The sequence below is a fragment of the Mya arenaria genome, chromosome 7, assembly GCF_026914265.1.
Source record: "Mya arenaria isolate MELC-2E11 chromosome 7, ASM2691426v1".
Classification (NCBI taxonomy): domain Eukaryota; kingdom Metazoa; phylum Mollusca; class Bivalvia; order Myida; family Myidae; genus Mya; species Mya arenaria.
This window is the reverse complement of record NC_069128.1, coordinates 28,088,039-28,110,769: the sequence shown is the minus strand read 5'-3', so window position 1 is coordinate 28,110,769 and position 22,731 is coordinate 28,088,039. Positions and strand designations below refer to the sequence as shown.

General features: G+C 36.1%; 1 protein-coding gene across 1 annotated transcript in view; it reads right to left on the bottom strand.

Annotated features, from left to right (window-relative positions):
- Positions 1-22,731, bottom strand: part of LOC128241046 (pre-mRNA-splicing factor CWC22 homolog) — a 34,902-nt gene that overhangs the window by 633 nt on the left and 11,538 nt on the right. The window contains exons 10-18 of the mRNA XM_052958032.1: positions 22,038-22,141; positions 18,599-18,701; positions 10,326-10,388; positions 7,648-7,740; positions 6,443-6,591; positions 5,695-5,772; positions 2,714-2,866; positions 1,548-1,675; positions 216-317 (exon numbers count right to left, since the gene is read on the bottom strand). Coding sequence (XP_052813992.1) covers positions 216-317; positions 1,548-1,675; positions 2,714-2,866; positions 5,695-5,772; positions 6,443-6,591; positions 7,648-7,740; positions 10,326-10,388; positions 18,599-18,701; positions 22,038-22,141 — 973 coding nt within the window. The remainder of the gene's footprint in view (positions 1-215; positions 318-1,547; positions 1,676-2,713; positions 2,867-5,694; positions 5,773-6,442; positions 6,592-7,647; positions 7,741-10,325; positions 10,389-18,598; positions 18,702-22,037; positions 22,142-22,731) is intronic.

The following is a 22,731-nucleotide window of genomic DNA, read 5'->3' as shown; positions in this document are numbered from 1 at the left end:
CTTGAACGAATTGAATTCAATTGAATGAATAAAACAATGGCATTTAAGATGTTTCTAAGTGCTAGAATGGTCCAATATTTACACTTCTTCACTGTTAAAAATCTCTCTAGTAAGAAATGTTTCTGATATAACAGTCCCTTGGTGGCCATCTTGATCTCTGATGATGCCATTGTCTGAGCATGCATATATCTAAACACGAACAATGTTTTACTTACGTCAGTCCACCCAGTCCAATTGTAGTGAAGAAATTGATGGCAAATCTCGTGTCCCGGGGGTTGTCTCTCGGCATGAGACCAGCGTAGTACTCCAACAGGGTCCTGAAGAATTTGAACACATTGATTTGTTGGTGAATTTAACAGTCGAGGATATATACAATATTTTATAATCTAACCACTTGTCTCATTGGTTGACGCCCAGCATGAGACCAGTGTTGTGCTCCAACAGAGAGAAATTGGAAGATCACTGTGATAAATTGTTCAGCCAAAAAATAAATGGTTTGGTTAGGGTTACATTCCATTCAAAAACAGACATGGTAGGTAAGCTTTTCATTTATCTCTTTATTAGGCTTTATTTAAGAACGTTTTTGCAATCATTGGAGCATTGTGTTAAAGTAATCTTCAATATAAAGCTTTGAAGGTTTTAAACTACATATCAACACACACACATTAAAAAAATATATAAATTATTTTTTTCTGTTTTTTTCTTTCTATTTTTTTACCAACTGACTATAAAAGCGGTAGTGTCAGCACATATTATGAAGGTAGGGTCTGGTAACTAAGTTGACACTGAAAATTATTTAGCCAGAGACAAGCATATAACAGCATAGCTGAATGTGACATTCGTACCCATCCCGAACGTACCAAAATAAGATTCGTCCCCCTACTATATTGACAGTTCATTTTGATTGTTTCAAATCCTTAGCTGTCTTGATGTTTGATTCATTTTAGATGCTATTTGGAGATAAACTATGTGACATTGACAAATACACTTTTGCTGAGCCAAAAATGATACATTATTTGTGAACATTTTATATAGTTATAGCAATTAATTTGAATGTAAACTTAGGTGTGTGGTATGGCATAGTTTTTGTATCAGGTGTTACGAAAAGTATCACTTCTCCCTAAAGTCTCCCCACTTCTCCCTAAATTGACTGAAGGGAGAAGTCACTTCTCCCAAAAATTTCAGCCTAGTGAGAGCCCTGAACTTAAACCAAATGTTTTGGGTTTTTTGGCCTTAACCTAGATTATGTCAGAGCTGTAATAGTGGCACTGCAAGCAGACTCCTCCACTCATTGCACTTAATTGTATAAACCCTTGATAAGTTGTTGACAGGGCCAATTTCTCGAAACTACTGGAGTCTGTTATAACACAATTAAAATAAGCTCAGTATTTTTGATCTTCTAAATTTTTTGAAATATTTGCTATTTTGGATGGGTTTTTTATTGTTCATTGAAGTTATCTGTCTGATAATCAAGAAAAATGAATGCCCCGGTATATAACAGGCTTATGCTGCATATAAAAGATACAACATTAAATATTTCAACTTACGGATCTTTAAGTCTGTCGTTGAGTTTTGGCAGTCCCAAGTATTCTGAGAGCTCTTGAAACAGAATCTTGATGAAGATTCGACTAGCCGATGTTGTGTCATCTTCATTCAGCTTCATACACTCCAACACCTGGGTAGGGAAATAAAAATAAAATGCCGACGTGATACAATGTATACAGTGATATGATTGACCAGGCAGCTGAAATGCTAGAATCAATTATACTTACAACAAACAAAGTGACAACAAAAGTAAAATAGTTAAAAAAATAATTGGTCACTGAAGCCATTAGGTTGGGGGAAATCCAGGGACATATCACATCCTTGATATAGCTTTTGAAACTAAGTGCATATTTTGTTTCATAATATGCACTTAGTTTCAAAAGCTACATCTTATCTAGCGTTCTGGTTAAGATATATATTTAGATAAGATGAGCAATTTATGAATATGCATTAAAATCAAAATGAATTTTGAAAATGGATTGGCTTTAGTCAAAACGTCCTTGTAAATGTATGGAATGCAAATCAACAAATATTTGAGAACAAAATAAGAGCCTACAATACGTTTTGGGTTCAAAATAAGAGCGTACTATATTATTATGGAACAAAATCGAGCATACCATACTTTTTGGAAACAAATTAAGAGCGTACCATACTTTTTGGGAACAAAATAAGAGCATACCATACTTTTTGGAAACAAATTAAGAGCGTACCATACTTTTTGGGAACAAAATAAGAGCGTACTATATTATTATGGAACAAAATCAAGCATACCATACTATTTTGGAAACAAAATCAGAGCATAACATAATCTTAGCATTACATACTCCCTAGAGAAAAAATGGGATTTAAATAACCTTTGTTGCTAAACCGTTTATGAAGCTCTGATTAACTATGCAATTCTACAACCGTGAGGCTATTTTCTATCCAAAAACATATTATTCCTATCTTTTTTGTGAAATTGGACTTTTCATAAACTATATACTTCATATATATATTAATTAAGAGAAAAAAACATAAAATCGATTTGACAAAGGTTTTTGACACCAGTACATCAATATGGCTAAAACCGTTTTTTATTATTCAAAATCGCAAGACATAATTCCCTTTCATTTATTTAATTGTTTTTTAATACATGTAAACAAACTGTTATATAAAAACAAATACTTACAGCCCAAGAGATGGAGTCGGTATGAAGCAAATGAGCAAAAAACTTGGCCACATTTCTCAACTTATTCGTCTCAAGACGATGAATGGTTTCATACTGTTCCCGGAACATGGCTTGGAATGGCGTTACATACTTCTTGTCTATCATGCAGAAGCGCTAAAAAATATAAAGAAAATTAAACTATGTTGCAAATAACTAAAAACTTGGTGACGGTTTACCAGTTTAATAAGCTTTTAGGTAAAGAATTCATGCTCCCGGAACAAGGCTTTGAATGTTACCTATTTCATGTCCATCAGGCAGAAATGCTAAAAAAAAAAAATATATAGAAATATTGAAATATGTTGCAAATATCTTAAAAACTTAAATTGCTCCCAGAACTTGGCTTGGGATGGTGTTACATACTTCTTGTCTTTCAAGCAAAAACGCTGTAAAAGTAAATATAAATATCAAATAATTTTGCAACCAATTGAAAAAACTTGGTGACATATAGTCATACAGTCAAACCTGGTTGAACGGTCACCTGCTTTAAATGGCCACCTGCCTTATCAGGCCACTCCAAATTCCCCCCGTACATTTTTACTATATAAAGTACGTGCATTAAGCGGCCAACTGTCTAACGCGGCCACGGCCACTAATATTTGTCCCCATGAAGCCATAAAAGCACTAATTAGCGGTCACTAATCCTTTGTCACTGACATTCCGCAAGTGATTTTGCCAATACACAGCTTTATTTGATACTGAAATTGACGTAAAAGAACGACAGCCTCGGATATTTCCATTGTCCAATAGAAATGCATATAACATCACACGATTACCACGTGTGTTTGCTTATCGAGAAATCATGTTTATAACACGTCGGTGAATGCTTCGATCAGAATTGACACACTTAGTAAAGATAGTTGAATAATTGGCGTAAATAATTACGAAGTTTATTGTTAAATACCGACAAAGAACGCCGGTTATAATAATTATGAATTTACAGTTTGCACTGTTATCTGATGGTGTGAAACGGGTTACGATATGTATTCACTTCCGTATTAATTTTTCAAAGTGCACGGCTTTATACTTCTACGAACAGATATTTACATTGCATTGATCGTGATATTCTTTTGAATCTTGATTATGGCTGGCAATAAATCAAATCGGAAGTGTTTGACGCTAAAATAACCTATCGTGTATTAAATTATTAGAAAACAGTCGTACTGCAAGAAGAACTGTGGACGGACTCAAATTAATTTCTTGCAATTCAAATCCGAACACTAAAAGACAGAGGAAATCTGAGAAACTCATTGAACTTGTGTATTCATGGGTTTTGACTCACAGAGTGACATGCTTGGCATGATTATGTCGGATCAATGAAAATACCCTTTATATTAGAGACAGAAGTGACGCAAACAAAAATGACGGAATACTTTAAACATTGAACTTAAACATGTACATGTAGTTGTGTGGACTCATTTTAGGTGTTTTTTGTTTATGCTATGTGTTCATTTTTATCTATTGCATTCTATTTGTAAATTTGCAATAATGTTTTTTTCTACCTTTCTTATTATTAGGTATTCAACTTTCTTTAATAATACTGAATGTAGGGTGAGGTGGTGGTTAAGATACATAATAGGCATCTGTTTACGCCGCCCTGATATGAAATTGCAGTCAACTATTTGGAAAGCCAACCTATAAATGACAACTTTATTTTATGGACTATCCTCAGTTATTTATTTTTTGATCATGTTTTTAAAAGTTAGACAAAAGGCTTTAAACAATATCAGTTATGCTAATACTGAGATGATAATACTGATATATTTGATGTTCTAAAGAACAGAATATACCATGGCCATCTATAAATGAGTTAAGTTACTTTTTTTATACCAGTAGTTTAAAAGTAATGGTTTATATAAACATATTTAGAAAGGAAAACACATAAAATGTTACGGATAAGGGTTATTTTTGTTTTGTACAATTTCCGATTGTAACAAAGTAACAAAGGGCAATAACTCTGTAATTAGCTGAAATAGAATCGCGGTTCCTGTACACTGCACTTCCTCTCATTATGATCTATCACTGTATGAAGCTTTTTCAAACTCCATCCAATAGTTTTCAAGTTATGCTCCGGACAAGAAAAAGTAACAAAGGGCAGTACCTCTGTAATAAGCTGAAATAAAATTGCGGTTCCTGTACACTGCACTTCCTCTCATTATGATCTATCACTGTATGAAGATTTATTTATCTAATAGATTTCAAGTTATGCTTGGGACAAGTAAAAATTAATTAAAGGCCATAACTCTGTAATTAGCTAAAATAGAGTTATGGTTCTTGTGCGCTGCACTTCCTCTCATTGTGCTTTACCATTGTATGAAGTTCCAATGAATTCTATCCAGTAATTTTCAAGTTATACTCCGGACAAAAAAAATAAAATAACAAAGGGCATTAACTCAGTAATAAGCAAGAATAAAGTTATGGTTATTGTACACTGCACTTCCTCTCATTATGGTCTACCATTGTATGAAGTTTAATCCAATTTCATCCAGTAGTTTTTAAGTTATGCTCCGGACATGGTAAATTGCAACAAACCAACCGACAAACCGACCGACCGACCACAGGGTGACTCCAATATACCCCCTTCAAACTTTGTTTGTCGGGGGTATAATGAGAGGAAAATATTTAACCATGACCTTCCATTTGAACATGCTAAGAGAACATCTACTGGTCAAAACCAATATTCATACACAGCACATAATCCTTGAGCAGACAGGTATATTTAGCAGAAATTAAAATGCTTAAAAACCCTGGCCATCACAAAATGGTCATCAAACTTAGTAAGAATATTGGTAATGACTACACAATTTTGGGCCCAATGCCAATTTCCTGGTGACCTTCATTTAAAAAAACTGTTCAAATGAAATCTAAATGACCACACTGAGATAAAAAAAAAAAGCTAATAATATATTAAAAATCATGTAAGTGATACATGAATGCCCACTTACCCCCGCCAGCAGGCCGTAGAACTTCTCATAGGTCCTCATCTGGGCACAGCAATCCAGGATCATGTAACAAAGCTCCACCTGGTGAAAAAAGGACACAGCACAAATGACCAAGAAGAGAGACTAAGAGACACTAGGAATAATTGTAGCTTTATAGCTAATTAATAATTCATTCCAAGGCCAAAGAAAAAATACTTTCAGATAGTGTTCTGGCAGAATTTCCATAGCTGTATTTCCCTAGTATTTCCTTACATACATAGGTCATGATGCTCATTCTTGTAGCATTCTTATCTTTGTTCCAGACTGCAGATGCCATTTACAGAAAGCATGGATATAAAATAAATGCCTTACAGGGTGAAAGCAAAAATTCAATGTGACAGTACATTACTCTTAGTTTAAACATTATATATTTTACAAGGATTGTGAAGAAAGCTATGCTAACTTATACTATTAGTCTAAGTCACTCTCGTTGGCAAGATGTTGCGCGAGAGTGTGGTCTTGTGTTATGGGGAAAACCAGAGTACCCGGAGAAAACCCACTTGTTTGACTTGGTGCCCACTATCCAAACTCACATTCACCCAGGCCAGGAATCGAATCCGGGTGGTCTTGGTGAAAAGCCAGAGCGCTAACCACTGCGATTACCGGACAACCTAACATTACTCTTAAACGCAGCTCCCTTGAAATGGCTCAACTCTTCTCCCAGCCTTAGTTCACACACTCCTCCAAGTCCAGACTGTATGGTCTAACTCACCTCTTGTCCCGGCCTGAGTTCCATCTTCAGGAGTTTATGAGCACACTCTTCAAAGTCCAGACTCGACTGTATGGTCAGGTAGATGGTCCTCTTCAAAGCAACCAGGTTGGTCTCCGTCTGGTCAATGATGGTCTGCTTGGCCTCCTCATCTGGAATACATTCATACAGAATCAAGCTAAACTCACTATTTTGTTTCAGTATTTTTCTCCTTTAATAGAGCTGTAAGACTTCTAATGGAAAGTATTTGGAAGATATTCAAAATAAGATACAACACTAAATTTTCAAACAACATATATACTTATTATTCTTTAATTAAAAGATACAAAAAACCCAGCTCCATTGCAATTAATGCCAATCCATGAAAATCCGCCCCCCATTTGAAGACAAAATTTCCTAGATTTCTAAGCAAAATCCCCTGGGAAGCCTTTCAGAAATGTGGCATGCATAAATATGAAGTCTAAGTCCTTACTTTCTACATATAACCTGTATGTTTGTATGCTATTTGTTTAGTAAATAAACTTTAAACTAAATACTTACTTTCTGACCTTTTTTTGTATAAATTGTGTAATTCTCTCCTTCAAAGTCTTGAGGCTTTTATTCGGATTGTCATAATTTACTATTTCTTGCTACCGTATATAAAAATGGTTTAAGGGAAGTAATTTGGCTAAAGGAAATATGATACTTAAACCTGTAATACTTGAGTTTTGGCCTAAATCCTTATGTTCTGACACCTTTCAGACTATCGAGTCCAGTCTAAACAGCAAACAAGACATGAATGCTTTACCATGACATTTTGGTGAATTAAATAATTTTATCAATACAAATGTACTTCATGTTTTTAATTGCAGTCGGCACAAATGATCAACAACTAAAAATCAGGGTCGAAACTATAAATAGCTCACCTTTCTGTTCACTGCTCCCTGCTTCACTGTCAGAATCCCCACTTCCAAACCATCCAGTTTCTATAAATAGCTCACCTTCCTGTTCACTGCTCCCTGCTTCACTGTCGGAATCCCCACTTACAGAACCCTTCTGTTACTATAAATAACTCATATTCCTGTTCACTGCTCCCTGCTCCCCTGTCAGAATCCCCACTTCCTGAACCCTTCTGTTACTATAAATAGCTCACCTTCCTGTTCACTGCCCCCTGCTTCACTGTCAGAATCTCCACTTCCAGAACCCTTCTGTTACTATAAATAGCTCACCTTCCTGTTCACTGCTCCCTGCTTCACTGTCAGAATCCCCACTTCCAGAACCCTCTTCATCGTCATCGTCTGAACCTGCCTCTCCAAGGATCTCTGTAACATCACATGGAAGAGTTCTAATTTAAGCCAAGTTGTGATTAAAACATTTTTTTTTATACTTGGTATTTTTTTTAAAAATTAAAATTAATTTTTATAAACATTAATTTGGAGTCAGAATATTTTATATCATGCTGCACTACATGTAGTTTTCTCTAGAGACCTCCATGAAACGATGATCTTTCAAATTAAAGCACCATTCAATTCACAGTTAAGCCCTGCAGTAAATATTTTTCCCCTCATAGGCAAAACAAGAAACGCCGCAATGCGACGAAACCTGGTTTTCAATGATTGACAGATTGCCTGAGTCTTTTTTTCTATTTTAAGTAACAGTGACCTTGACCCTAGGGACCCCAAACGCAATCACATGAAAGGTATCCATAAACACTTCCTTTATACCAAGATTGGTCAAGATATATGAACCCTGACTAAAGTTATTCAGTTTCAACCGTTTTTCTGTTTTTAGTAACAGTGACGTTGACTCTAGGGACCACAAATGCAATCACATGAAAGGTATTCATAAACTTTTCCTTTATACTAAGTTTGGTCAAGAAATGTGAACCCTGACTAACGTTATTCAGTTTAAATTGTTTTTCTATTTTTAGTAACAGTGAACAAGACGTTGACTCTCTGGACCCCCAACGCAATTCCATTAAAGGTATCCATAAACTCTTCCAGTAGACCAAGTTTGGTCAAGATATGTGAACCCTGACTAAAAGTATTCAGTTTCAACCATTCTTCTATTTTTTAGTAACAGTGACCTTGACGCTAGGGACCACAAACGCATTCCCATGAAAGGTACCAATAAACTCTTCCTCTAGACCTAGTTTGGTCAAGATATGTGGATGTTGACTGGAGTTAATCAGTTTCAACTGTTTTTCTATTTTTAGTAACAGTGATCTTGACCCTAGGGACCCCAAACGCAATCCCATGAAAGGTATCCATAAATTCTTCCTATAGACCAAGTTTGATCAAGATATGTGGACCTTGTTTTAAGTTATTCAGTTTCAACCGTTTTTTATTTTTAGTAATGGTGACCTTGATCTTGACCCTAGGGACCCTAAACGCAATCACATGAAAGGTATTCATAAACTCTTCCTTTATACTAAGTTTGGTCAAGAAATGTGAACCCTGATTAAAGTTATACAGTATCAACCGTTTTGTCTATTTCTAGTAACAGTGACTTTGACTCTATGGACCCCAAACACAATCCCATGAAAGGTATCCATAAACTCTTCCTATAGACCAAGTTTGGTCAAGATATGTCAATCCTTACTAAAGTTATTCAGTTTCAACAGTTTTTCTATTTTTAGTAACAGTGACCTTGACCTTGACTCTAGGGACCCAAAACACAATCACATGAAAGGTATCCATAATCTCTTCCTTTAGACCAAGTTTGGTCAAGATATGTCAACCCTTATTGAAATTATTCAGTTTCATAGGTGAGTATGACGCCGCCCGCCTGAACAATGACGTTCGTCATTACAATAACAGGTTTCACTATGTGTAAACCTGGTTAAAAATCCCATTTTAATTATAATAATTATCTTCTTTTTTTTTTTTACTGTTTAAAGAGCTGAAAATAAAGCAAATTATGCAATACAGTTGAAAACTGTCACTCCGTTATCGTAGAGCCCAAAAAATTATTTCCGAATAGCGATATTTCCGATTAACAATTTTCAGGAAATGACAGCATTCGCGAATTATAGATGACGTGAAATACTAAGAGGTAAAGATTGCAGTGTTGGTTACACGTTACCAATACGATACACTCGGATTGAGTGATAAAAAATATTTGTTGATTTATTGTTTAATAAATGACAAATAATTCATTATTATACTTCTTTATTTAAACAACATAAACATTTAAAACAAAATGACAGCACATGTATGCATTCAGAACATAGCACAGCTTATGAAAAATGTTTAAATAGCACTGAAATTACACGTTGTTTACTTAGTAACGTTCGGCTTATTTTTTTAAAGAATGATGTTATGTCTCGCTGCACTCTATTGACTCCCTTGATGTGTTTCTTGGTAACGTATCCGTTCAGTTTGTTAATAAAGTCCTACACTACATCACCAAAAATGAATCGCTCATTTTCTGACATTGATGTTTGTAACATATGCGTGCTCAATGTCATTCTTTAACAAGCACTAAATGTGCTCCATTGTCACCACAAGCTGATGCCCGAGTGCATTAGCAGTATTGTGTGAAAAACTATGACATGATTGAGTGCGAAATAAAAATTGATAAATAGGTGTGAAATACCAAATCAGGACCGTAATTTTTACTTAGGAATAGCGATCATTACGGACTAGGGATTTTGGATTAAAGATTAAAAATTTAGTTAAACAAAGAAGGCGTAAAATAAGGACATATGAATAATTTCTGAATACGATAATTTCGGTTTTCGGAATTTGGCTGTACTTTATTTTATACTTTATAGTAAATTTCACAAATTATTTTTTTTATAATCACATTTATTTGGAGTCTGAATATGTTTTATAACACTGCAATAGTGTCTCATGAAATCTCAATGAAAGTGCTATTTAATTCACAGTTAAGCTAGAACACATACCTTTCTTGAGGATGGCATACTTTTCTTCACTCTCCTGAAAGTTGGGATCAGGCTTGAACACATCTGTAAAACAATATAAGGAAAACCTTAAGTTACAGTGCACGTTATTAAAGGAATACATTAGCCCGTAGGCAGTGCATAAAACAACAAGCATTTTACCATTTGGAGCTTAAAATGCAGAAAAAAAAGGATCTAATGTGCATTTATGTGCTTTAGGTCCAAAATAAATACACTTATAGTACAATGTTTTCTTCTTTTTAATTCAGTCGGTAAGAAAAATATGCTTAAAATACAGTGCCAATACTGCTGCGTTTTATGCAGATAAAATGCGCATTTAACTTTTTTAACTATCATACACAAGTAGAAAATCACATGAATGGTAACCCAAACCAAATCTATTCTTTTTAGGCCCTGTTAGTATATTGAAATATCTTTGTTTTTTACCTGCACGGTACTTATTGCATGTAAGAAGCTGCCTACAGGGAACCAGTCAATCAAAAAATTATATTCAACAACAAAATAAGCAAACATGCAGAAGAAACATTTAAGCTTTTGAAACTGGTGCCTTATAATGTCAAAAATAACAGTTGTACAACTGGTGTTAAACAAAACAATAAAGCGGAAAACACATATAAATATATGGTGTCTCCTTGGTAAGGATTAACAATAGTACTAAGAAAACAAACATAACTATAGTATGAAACAAGAGCGAATCACCGCAAGTCTGTTGTTGTTTTTAAGTACATAAAGGGGCATAACTCAAAATAATTTAAGTCAGATTTATAAAATATGTACCAAGTTTCATTGGATATCTTGAACAGTTTGTGAGTTATGGCCAAGGTCAAGTTCTTACATTACCAAGACTATGACAATACTTTTCTTCTTCCAAAAACAGAAGCTACAAACACATGGCAAAAATGCAACAAAAGGGCCATGAAGGCCTTAAAGCGCTCACTTACAATAGTTTTTATTATGAAGAACAAGCCATATTTAAATGTAAGGACAGCATGTTGCAGGCTAACAATTTTTTTAAACAATTCACACTCAATAGATACACTTAAATTAAAGAAAATAACACATAACTAAAATTCCTGTGGATTTCAAATAGAAAACGATATGACCAAATTTCATAAAGATATAGTTTCAAGCATTAACATGCTCGTTTTTTATTTAAACAAGTGACCAGTTTTTGACTTTACATAAACTGAAATTAAACTCAACCTAGTCCATTGCAGATGGACAGAAGAAGTCAGATGGAAAGCTTGCAAGGGCACATACAGACAGATAGTCAGTAAAGGCAAAGACAGACGGAAGGCCAGTTTGGGCACATACAGACAGATAGTCAGTTAGGGCAAAGAAAGACGGAAGGCCAGTTTGGGCACATACAGACAGATAGTCAGTAAAGGCAAAGACAGACAGAAGGCCAGTTTGGGCACATACAGACAGATAGTCAGTAAAGGCAAAGACAGACAGATGGCCAGTTTGGGCACATACAGACAGATAGTCAGTAAAGGCAAAGACAGACGGAAGGCCAGTAAGGGCACATACAGACAGATAGTCGGTAAAGGCAAAGACAGACAGAAGGCCAGTTTGGGCACATACAGACAGATAGTCAGTAAAGGCAAAGACAGACGGAAGGCCAGTTTGGGCACATACAGACAGATAGTCAGTAAAGGCAAAGACAGACGGAAGGCCAGTTTGGGCACATACAGACAGATAGTCAGTAAAGGCAAAGACAGACGGAAGGCCAGTTTGGGCACATACAGACAGATAGTCAGTAAAGGCAAAGACAGACGGAAGGCCAGTAAGGGCACACACAGACAGATAGTCGGTAAAGGCAAAGACAGACAGAAGGCCAGTAAGGGCACACACAGACAGATAGTCGGTAAAGGCAAAGACAAATGGAAGGCCAGTTTGGGCACACACAGACAGATAGTCAGTAAAGGCAAAGACAGACGGAAGGCCAGTTTGGGCACAGACAGACAGATAGTCAGTAAAGGCAAAGACAGACAGAAGGCCAGTTTGGGCACATACAGACAGATAGTCAGTAAAGGCAAAGACAGACAGAAGGCCAGTAAGGGCACATACAGACAGATAGTCGGTAAAGGCAAAGACAGACGGAAGGCCAGTTTGGGCACATACAGACAGATAGTCAGTAAGGGCAAAGACAGACTGAAGGCCAGTAAGGGCACATACAGACAGATAGTCAGTAAAGGCAAAGACAGACGGAAGGCCAGTTTGGGCACACACAGACAGATAGTCAGTAAAGGCAAAGACAGACGGAAGGCCAGTTTGGGCACATACAGACAGATAGTCAGTAAAGGCAAAGACAGACTGAAGGCCAGTTTGGGCACATACAGACAGATAGTCAGTAAAGGCAAAGACAGACGGAAGGCCAGTTTGGGCACACACAGACAGATAGTCAGTAAAGGCAAAGACAGACGGAAGGCCAGTTTGGGCACACACAGACAGATAGTCAGTAAAGGCAAAGACAGACTGAAGGCCAGTAAGGGCACACACAGACAGATAGTCAGTAAAGGCAAAGACAGACGGAAGGCCAGTTTGGGCACACACAGACAGATAGTCAGTAAAGGCAAAGACAGACGGAAGGCCAGTAAGGGCACACACAGACAGATAGTCAGTAAAGGCAAAGACAGACGGAAGGCCAGTAAGGGCACATACAGACAGATAGTCAGTAAAGGCAAAGACAGACGGAAGGCCAGTTTGGGCACATACAGACAGATAGTCAGTAAAGGCAAAGACAGACTGAAGGCCAGTAAGGGCACATACAGACAGATAGTCAGTAAGGGCAAAGACAGACTGAAGGCCAGTTTGGGCACATACAGACAGATAGTCAGTAAAGGCAAAGACAGACTAAAGGCAAAGACAGACGGAAGGTCAGTAAGGGCACATACAGACAGATAGTCAGTAAAGGCAAAGACAGACGGAAGGCCAGTTTGGGCACATACAGACAGATAGTCAGTAAAGGCAAAGACAGACAGATGGCCAGTTTGGGCACATACAGACAGATAGTCAGTAAAGGCAAAGACAGACAGAAGGCCAGTTTGGGCACATACAGACAGATAGTCAGTAAAGGCAAAGACAGACAGAAGGCCAGTTTGGGCACATACAGACAGATAGTCGGTAAAGGCAAAGACAGACGGAAGGCCAGTTTGGGCACATACAGACAGATAGTCAGTTAGGCTAAAGACAGACGGAAGGCCAGTTTGGGCACATACAGACAGATAGTCGGTAAAGGCAAAGACAGACAGAAGGCCAGTTTGGGCACATACAGACAGATAGTCGGTAAAGGCAAAGACAGACGGAAGGCCAGTTTGGGCACATACAGACAGATAGTCAGTAAAGGCAAAGACAGACAGAAGGCCAGTTTGGGCACATACAGACAGATAGTCGGTAAAGGCAAAGACAGACGGAAGGCCAGTTTGGGCACATACAGACAGATAGTCGGTAAAGGCAAAGACAGACGGAAGGCCAGTTTGGGCACATACAGACAGATAGTCGGTAAAGGCAAAGACAGACAGAAGGCCAGTTTGGGCACATACAGACAGATAGTCAGTAAAGGCAAAGACAGACGGAAGGCCAGTTTGGGCACATACAGACAGATAGTCGGTAAAGGCAAAGACAGACGGAAGGCCAGTTTGGGCACATACAGACAGATAGTCGGTAAAGGCAAAGACAGACGGAAGGCCGGTTTGGGCACATACAGACAGATAGTCGGTAAAGGCAAAGACAGACGGAAGGCCAGTAAGGGCACATACAGACAGATAGTCGGTAAAGGCAAAGACAGACGGAAGGCCAGTTTGGGCACATACAGAAAGAAAGTCAGTATGGGCATTGACAGACGGAATGCCAGTAAGGGCTAAAACAGATGAAAGGCCAGTTAAAGCAATGACAGACAGAACACCAGTTACGGCAAAGACAGATTGAAGGCCAGTTAGAGCAAAGACAGACAGAACACCAGTTAGTGCAAAGACAGACAGAACACCAGGAAGGGCAAAGACAGGCTAGAGGCCAGTAAGAGCAATGACAGACAGAACACCAGTTAGAGCAAAAACAGACATAACACCAGTTATGGCAAAGACAAATTGAAGGCCAGTTAGAGCAATGACAGAAAGAACACCAGTTACGGCAAAGACAGACTGAAGGCCAGTTAGAGCAATGACAGACAGAACACCAGTTAGAGCAAAGACAGACAGACAGAACATCAGAAAGGGTAAAAACAGACTGAAGGCCAGTAAGAGCAATGACAGACAGAACACCAGTTAGAGCAAAGACAGACAGAACACCAGTTAGAGCAAAGACAGACAGAACACCAGAAAGGGCAGACAGACTGGAGGCCAGTTAGAGCAATTACAGAAAGAACACCTGTTAAGGCAAAGACAGATGGAAGGCCAGTTAGAGCAATGACAGACAGAAATTCAGCAAGGACAAAGACAGAAAAGTTAGTTAGCAAAAAAAAACAGACAGCAAGAGCGCCATCTGTAAACAATTTATGCTCATCCTTATTTTGAGGACCCAAAGTTTGATGAAAAACTGTTGTACATTGAGCAAACTTTATAGAGCGACACTGTAAACAGTTTTTGCCAATTTATAGGTCATTCCTCTAGAGTGACTGAGGCTACTTGGTTGGTAATTGAACCTGATCAAGCTATTTTGCCCATACACATTCTGACCAAATTTGGTGAAGAATGGACAAAGGCTTTGTAAAGTTATTAATCCAATAAGACCAATAACGAGTAATTTTTCTAAAGAGCAATAACTATCTAGTAAATTGAGAGCTATGGCCGATTATCAAACTTGTCCAAAATATTATGCTTATATATACATTTTCTGACCAAGTTTAGTGATGAATGGACAAAGGCTTCTCAAGTTATTGAGGGGACAACATACTGGACACTGGACACTGCCCACCAGCCTGTATGCCACAGGTATAATATGTCCCATTTTCTTAACAGGCATATAAAAAGCCAGTAAGGGCAAAGGAAGACAGAAAGTCAGGGCAAAGTGCAGAGATGGAAGAAAAATCAGGGTAAAGACAGAAAGAAAACAAGTAAAGGCAAAGTCAAATGGAATATTAGTTAGAGCCATGACAGATAGGAATCCAGTAGCCAGTGTAATGACAGATGGAAAGCAAGAAAGGGCAAAGACAGATTGACAAACATTATGGGCAAAGACAGAAGGAAATGCCAGTAATGGCAAGACCATAAAAAGCCAGTAATGGCAAGACTAAAATAAGCCAAATAAGTCTCAGACAGACAGAAAGTCAATTAGTGCACTGACAGAAAGCCAGCAAGGGGAGCGAGCCGGTGAGGGAGCCGAGTAGATTGCAAAATGCAGACAGAAGGTCAGAAAGGGCTAAACCATACTGGGAGTCAATTAGTGCACTGGCAGAAAGCCAGCAAGGCAAGCTTGTGAGGAAAAGACAGGTACATTGCCAAGGAAGACAGAGAGTTAGAAAGTATCAAAGGAAACATGGGCAATCTTAAAAACATGGAATTTAGAATTAAATCAAACAACACATCAGCAATTTCAAAACACAGTTGTTTTTGTTGGCTTGTTTTTGTTAATATCAGAAAACTCATTTAATACATTCTATATTGATTGAACACTCATATAGATACATGTATCCTCTAGATACATGTGAGTTTGCATGACAGACTTGTAAGAGGGTTTCCTCCGGGTGCTCCGGTTTCCCCAACAACACAATACCACACTCTCGCGTAAAATCGTGCCAATGAGAGTGATTAATATTATGTTGCAATAACTTGTTTCACAATCATTGTAAAATAAATATATCAATTAACAAAACATTCAATGGTAGATGATACATTTGTAGATAAACTTTGAACAACAGCACAATGGTGCTATTTGCCACACATATCTTCAACATCCCAATAACTTAACACTGTTTTAATAGATTTCCAGTAGGTACACACACTTAAACACAATCATCACAAACTTATATTACTACAGCAGTGGAAATTAGCACAAGCCTGCAAGCCCTGCTCTGGTAAAAAACACCAATTCTGATTTTTTTATAGCAGGGCTTGTTAAACGGACTGACCCCAACACTAGTGTATGAATTCCCGCTTGTTCATCCTAGTCTTCTTTCAATAATTGTTGCTATGAAGATTATGTAATCCAAACACAACATCTGCAACAAGATGTAATTCACAACACCATTTCTTCTTTTATTCACATCTTCCTAATCCTTCGAATGTCAATTCTAAAACTTTAACTCCAAATTCACACACAAAAAGAATCACACTTTCTTCAGATATAAACTTAGTTATATCCAAATCAGGGTTCCCGCTGACCATCAACATTGTCGCCATTTGCGATAAATTGCAAAAGTGGCGACAATTATTCAAAACTTGGTGACTTTATGGAAACAACGATTTTTCAAATGACAGGAAACATACTTAAGCACAAATGAAGAATAAGTACACATAAATTAAGATTTTCACTATTCTAACACTGTATCAAAAATGCATATACACGCAAACCACATTATCGCTCTGATTTCTTATATTCTCTCTGATCTATGTGAATCATTACAGTGATATCTCTGCACTCGAAGAATTTCAGAAATATTTATCAAACACTGTTGTTGTTGCTGTAAACGATGATACAGTTGTTGCTGCTATCGTTGCTGTTGTTGTCACTGTAAAAGATGATGCAGTTGTTGCCGCTATTATTGCTGTTACTACGTTTACTCTATGTGGAATGGTTGACTTCCCTGGGTTGCATTTTTCCCCATAAGGGTGGTCTGTGAACTTTCCCTCATATCATTCTGCAAAATGAAATTATACATTTTTTTTCAAAAATGGATAAAGAATCTGGCAACTGCAAGCTGTTTAGGTAAAGGTGGATTTTGCCATTTTAGTTTTATGACTGAAAAAATAAAATATTCTTAATTAAAGAAAACACATCATTTACATAAACGCGAATAAATAAAACACTAAATAAAACAGAATTTAAAATACATCATTAATAGAAGTAAAAAAACTTTAAACTGAGATTCATTACTTATAACGTTTATGATAATACACTACAAGTTAGAAATACTTACTTATATAAGGTATTTTTGCCTCCTCGTTATACTTACTGCGGAAAATCCTCCACAAAGATGTTGTGAGTCCCATTGCTTAACTTCTTGATTGTGTCTGTTGACTCAAATCAGCAATCTTCACATTGCTTGCTGGTATCCGAAATCTCCATATTTAAAAACAGATGCACAAAATTAAAATTTCCTTTTACACTGATGAATGCCAAGAATCGGATGATCAATGATTGATTCTTTCTAGTCACAAATCTGATTCTGATGTATGGATTTCTCTCTTTTCGGAGACCTCCTTTGAATGCCTCTCTTCTTTTAAACTCAACACTCTCCCGACACAGATCACAAATCACACAATTATCTTCGAGGTAAATACACAAAACTATTTTTTGCTTATACACAAAAATATTTACACTTGGTCTTCCACAAAACATACAGATAATATAAACATTGTGCATGATCAAAACACATCTTAATTTGTATTTCTAATCATAAAACAAAAGTAAAAGCACCAGTTAACAAAAGCTTATCAAAAATTGCATTTAAGATTTGAAAAAGAATTCCTATTAGGTTAAGGGTTTTCTGTAAAATTTAAATTGGAAACCAAAAACTTATAAAATTTATTTAAATTTGATGAAACTCAATATGGAACAATTTAAAACATTAATAAGAAGGAATTACGACTAGCAGCGAACGTACACTGTTAAATAGGTTGGTTTATTATGACAAGCTTAACATCCTTCATAAACAAAATTATAAAAAATCCTCAAATTTGGAAAGCCTTAACCTTAACTGATTCTATGCTGCAAAGGGCTAAGCCATTCAGAGGCATCACACTTATTTATCTTAAAGCATTAAAAGCTGACAATCACAAACATTAACACTTGCGACAAAAAAGCACACACTTGGATATCTGAAACATATTCCTATAGAACACCTTACAAGACTTTATGATAAGGCATTTATATAGAAGCCTCACCTATCAGATTACAATCACTTTCTTATAAGTGCACAGGCTTATCAGCAAGGAACCAGGGGCACAAATACATGTCCCCCAAGCTTATTAGCCAAGTGCCGGGATTATCAGCTAAGCCCTTGGGCTTATCAGCTAAACACCCAGGCTTATCAGCCAAGACTGTAGAAAGCCCCAGCCATAATCCCACCAGCTATGACTGATGAGTAGTACACATACTGAGTATATCCTCCGGGTTCTGGGCGTCCTCCAGGGTTAGGAGATGGGTAAACTGGTCCTCTTCTTCCACGAGGTCAAGGTCATCTAAGATGGCTGGAAAGTCCTACAAATAGCAATACATGTCAGTAAGCGAACCACTCTGGCAATGTTAACTACTACTTCTCATGAAATCTATCAGGCGTAAACAAAATATGTAAAAACGAAAATCGCAAAGTTTTGTGTTAAATGAGGCATAATTTGTATTTCGGTTATGTTGAATATTCGTTACCTTGAAGTATTTCCCAAAGTCCCAAAGACTTGACATAGCTGGTTATGACTGTATGTTTCTGGTTTACTGAACTACCTACATTTTTCCGCCCAACCCTAAAATTCTTCTTATTATCAGTCACCAGACAATTTTTTCTAAGTGTTAACTTTTCCCCCCTTTTGGGTTAACCTTAACAGTAATTTCGGGCCTTGTTAGGTAGTATAAATCCTATTGTATTAATAGAGTGCTATAGTGAAAATTAATCTAGACCATATGGCACTGGTTTTAAGACTGACAAAACTTCCCTAAAATATGAAAAGTATCCCATTCGACCTACCAAATCTATTTTTAGGGGATTCAACAATTCATTATACTTGGCCTCACTGTATTTTACTCACAGTAGACAAAGGTATCTAAGTGGTAACATAAATAATCTTAAATCTGTAAAAACGTCTCAATTTGCAATAAGATTTTTTTACATTCCTTAGCTTTTATCGGGTTCATTTTCTATAAGTACTGGCCATTCATAGAATTCTGTAGCAAAGTAACGAACACATGTCACACTTCAGTGCTCCAGCAAGGCCTAAATAGCAGGGTGGGGCACCCTGCTGCCCTTTTCCAGCACCCTGCTGCCCTTTACTACACCCAGCTGTGCCCTTTTGTTTGACAGAGTCAATTTTCAGAAATAAGTATGAAAATAATAAATAGAAATAGTTTTGACATTAAATTAAAGAAATAGCTAAGGTATTCATAACTAACTATTAGGATTGAAAGTAATTACAACAAATACACAATAAGAATTCAACATTGGCCCTTGCAAGTGCCCGATCAAGGCTCATTGAAAGTGCCCTTTTTAACCTAGCACCCTGCCCTTTTCAAATCCTGGCTGGAGCACTGCACTTTATTGAAATAGATCTTTGTAACATAATCTTTGTTAAAGTAATATGACATAATCTTTGTTAAAGTAATATGTACAAAACCTGTTTTGATAATTAAAACAAGGTAGTCTTTCTATTATTTGCTGTTTGAAAAACATTTATCATCAGGCCACTCCTTTTTTATTTTTTGGTTTACAAGAATTTTTGGGAAAAATGTCCACCGGGCAATCGAAAAGAAAAAAAAAAAAAAAAAGGAAAAAAGTCACAATACATACTCTTAAAGGGTAAAAATCAGAGAACAACATAAAAACATTGAAAATTTATATCATTTACATGACATTTTTAAACTGCTATTAATGCATGTTTTAATACACTCAAAGTTTCAAAGTTCTAATTAAACACACAGTTTAAATCTTACATACTGTGCATATAAAACATCAATGAAATTGACTATAAAACATGTTTACATGTATAAACTACACTTTTTATCAAAGATACATTGAATATCACTCAGCAAGACATTTGTTAAGCTTCAAGGGTATGCTAAAGCAACAGTGAATGCAGAACACTTAACTGAACAATATTAAATCGAAAAAAGAGAAGGCAATTTTACGCATTAAAATACAAAAAATTGCACTGTATTAATTTTAATACATAATATTTTCTAAACATTGTTTCAGTTATTTCAATATTGGAAAATGCCAATAAAGTGAAATAATTACCAATTTTGTAAATAAGGAAGTAACATTTTATGAAGACATTTGAGCTTTAACATTGTGAAAGCAATTCCTGAAAAACTAAAAACCAAACTAGACCTAGATTTGAGTTTTAATAACCTTTACCATGGTGGGTCCTAGTTGTGTGTAACCCGATCCATGCTAAGTTCGGATATTTTCGGACCGGGATATTTACCATGGGATGTTCACCAAATCCATTTCAAATTCAAATCTTGCAGCAAATTACCTCATCGGTACATAAAAATCACATAACAAAATAATAAATCTAGCATGTGACTTAACTTTATGTATCAATGATAGTAACAGAGAAATCCATAATTATGTATCGGATATTTTCATCTTCTCCCAACTCCGCCATTTTGTGTATACACGAGTTCACAGGGCATCCATACTTCATGCTTGTTTATTTTTCATTTTAAAGAGTATTCCTTGGTTACAAGAACAGATCTCATTTATAGTGAAATATCAAGTTCATTACAAATTGGACTTATTCAAAATAGTTTTCCGTGTTGTTTTATCTAAATGTTTTGCACACAACTCCTGGCATTAGTATAAAAATGTCATTGAGACATGTGTTCAACTCTTTCATTGTTTTCACTCTACTATTAACCCAAACATGAATAAACATGTAATCTAGAATAAACACAAGCTTTACATTGACTCAACTACAAGTATTTCCAAACCATTTTGTGATTTCAAATCCATAAACACCAACGACCGAACTTGTGAAATTAGGTCACCGGTGTCAATTTAGAAATTATACTTTCGATTTCACCACTCGAACTTAGTGCACTGTTATTTGATATTTAACCATAAAATGTTATAAAATGTTTTTCTCACACATAATTTACAGATATTTGTGTCTACTAATTCGATGGCAGCCGCTGACAATTTTATTTTTTATCTATAAACAACAATATTTTCATGACCTAAATTGGCGTGGAATAACAACAATCACGTGACAGTTATTGTTTGTGTCGGCTGTTAAATTTGCCAATGTTTATTGCTATTGTTATTTTAACAACTCCTGCATATTTTAATTAATTATTTCATACAAAGAATGACTGCTATCGTCAATTCCGCCATTGCCATCGGCGCTGCCATAACAGTTGACTGGCTCACATGCTATCACTATAAATTGGCAAATACGGCCACGGAACAACAAACCAGTCGAGATCTACTGCATTCGTATTCTTATCTGGGCGTTTATCTTTCTTTTCGCACCAAAATCAATACGGTCGGGAAAATTATTTTGAAAAAATAGTGAAATTCATTTATTTTTTTTTTTTGTACTTTTCGGAAAATTAGACCCGCCGGTTTTGTTAACCAATTTATATAAAAGTAGTGGCCTCACTATAAAGAATTCGGCCAGCCTTTCAATGAGCGTTCATCAAAGTGAGTGTCATTAACTAAATTATGAGTTTTATTTGCAAATAAATTTTGCCTAAACTGATCAATAAGGCCTTCACTTATGAAACATAATAATTGATATTATAATTATTCAGAATTATTGATTCGTAAAAATGATTGCACAATACCATCATACGTTAGTTGATAAAGTGGCCGTCCAAACGTACCTTAAAGTTGTCCTTCCGAACAGCAAACATGACTTCCACCATGTACTGTACGCGGAGATCTATTTGGCCCTCGTGTAAAACGTTTCTCAGTCGTTCGAAGATTGCTGCAAGAGGACAAATAACACATTGTTAATGATCGGAACACCTCCAAATCATTAATTCTATCAGTCAACAAGTTAGCACAACTTTTATAAATGCATAAGAAGTACATATACTTTTAATAATTGAAACTGTTTGGTTCCACTTCTGTTTATTAACTTTTGATAAAAAAAATCAGGCAGAAAACTCTCATATATATACATATATATAATATTTATGCAGTATTGTAAAGATTGGTAAAACTAGAAAAAAAATCAGAGGACATTTGAACAATAGACATTACACATTGGGTCAAAATTGTAAATAGTTCTGTGACTTTATTTAGAATGCTGATCTTGTAGTAAAACTATTTTGCATTTGCTGTTATTACTGAATAAAACTGAACTTCTGCGTATTGAGTTTTTAATATGTTTCTAAACAAGCCAACCATAATCAAAACAATCGTGTTGGCATAAAAAGACTGACACAACATGTATATAAACAAACCCAGTACCTGTCATATAATGAAACATGCTTTATAAAACAAGGAGATAAAAAAACACAGAAATGCAAAATTCTGTTGAAAAAAGTAACACTCCTTTGAAACAATACTTAC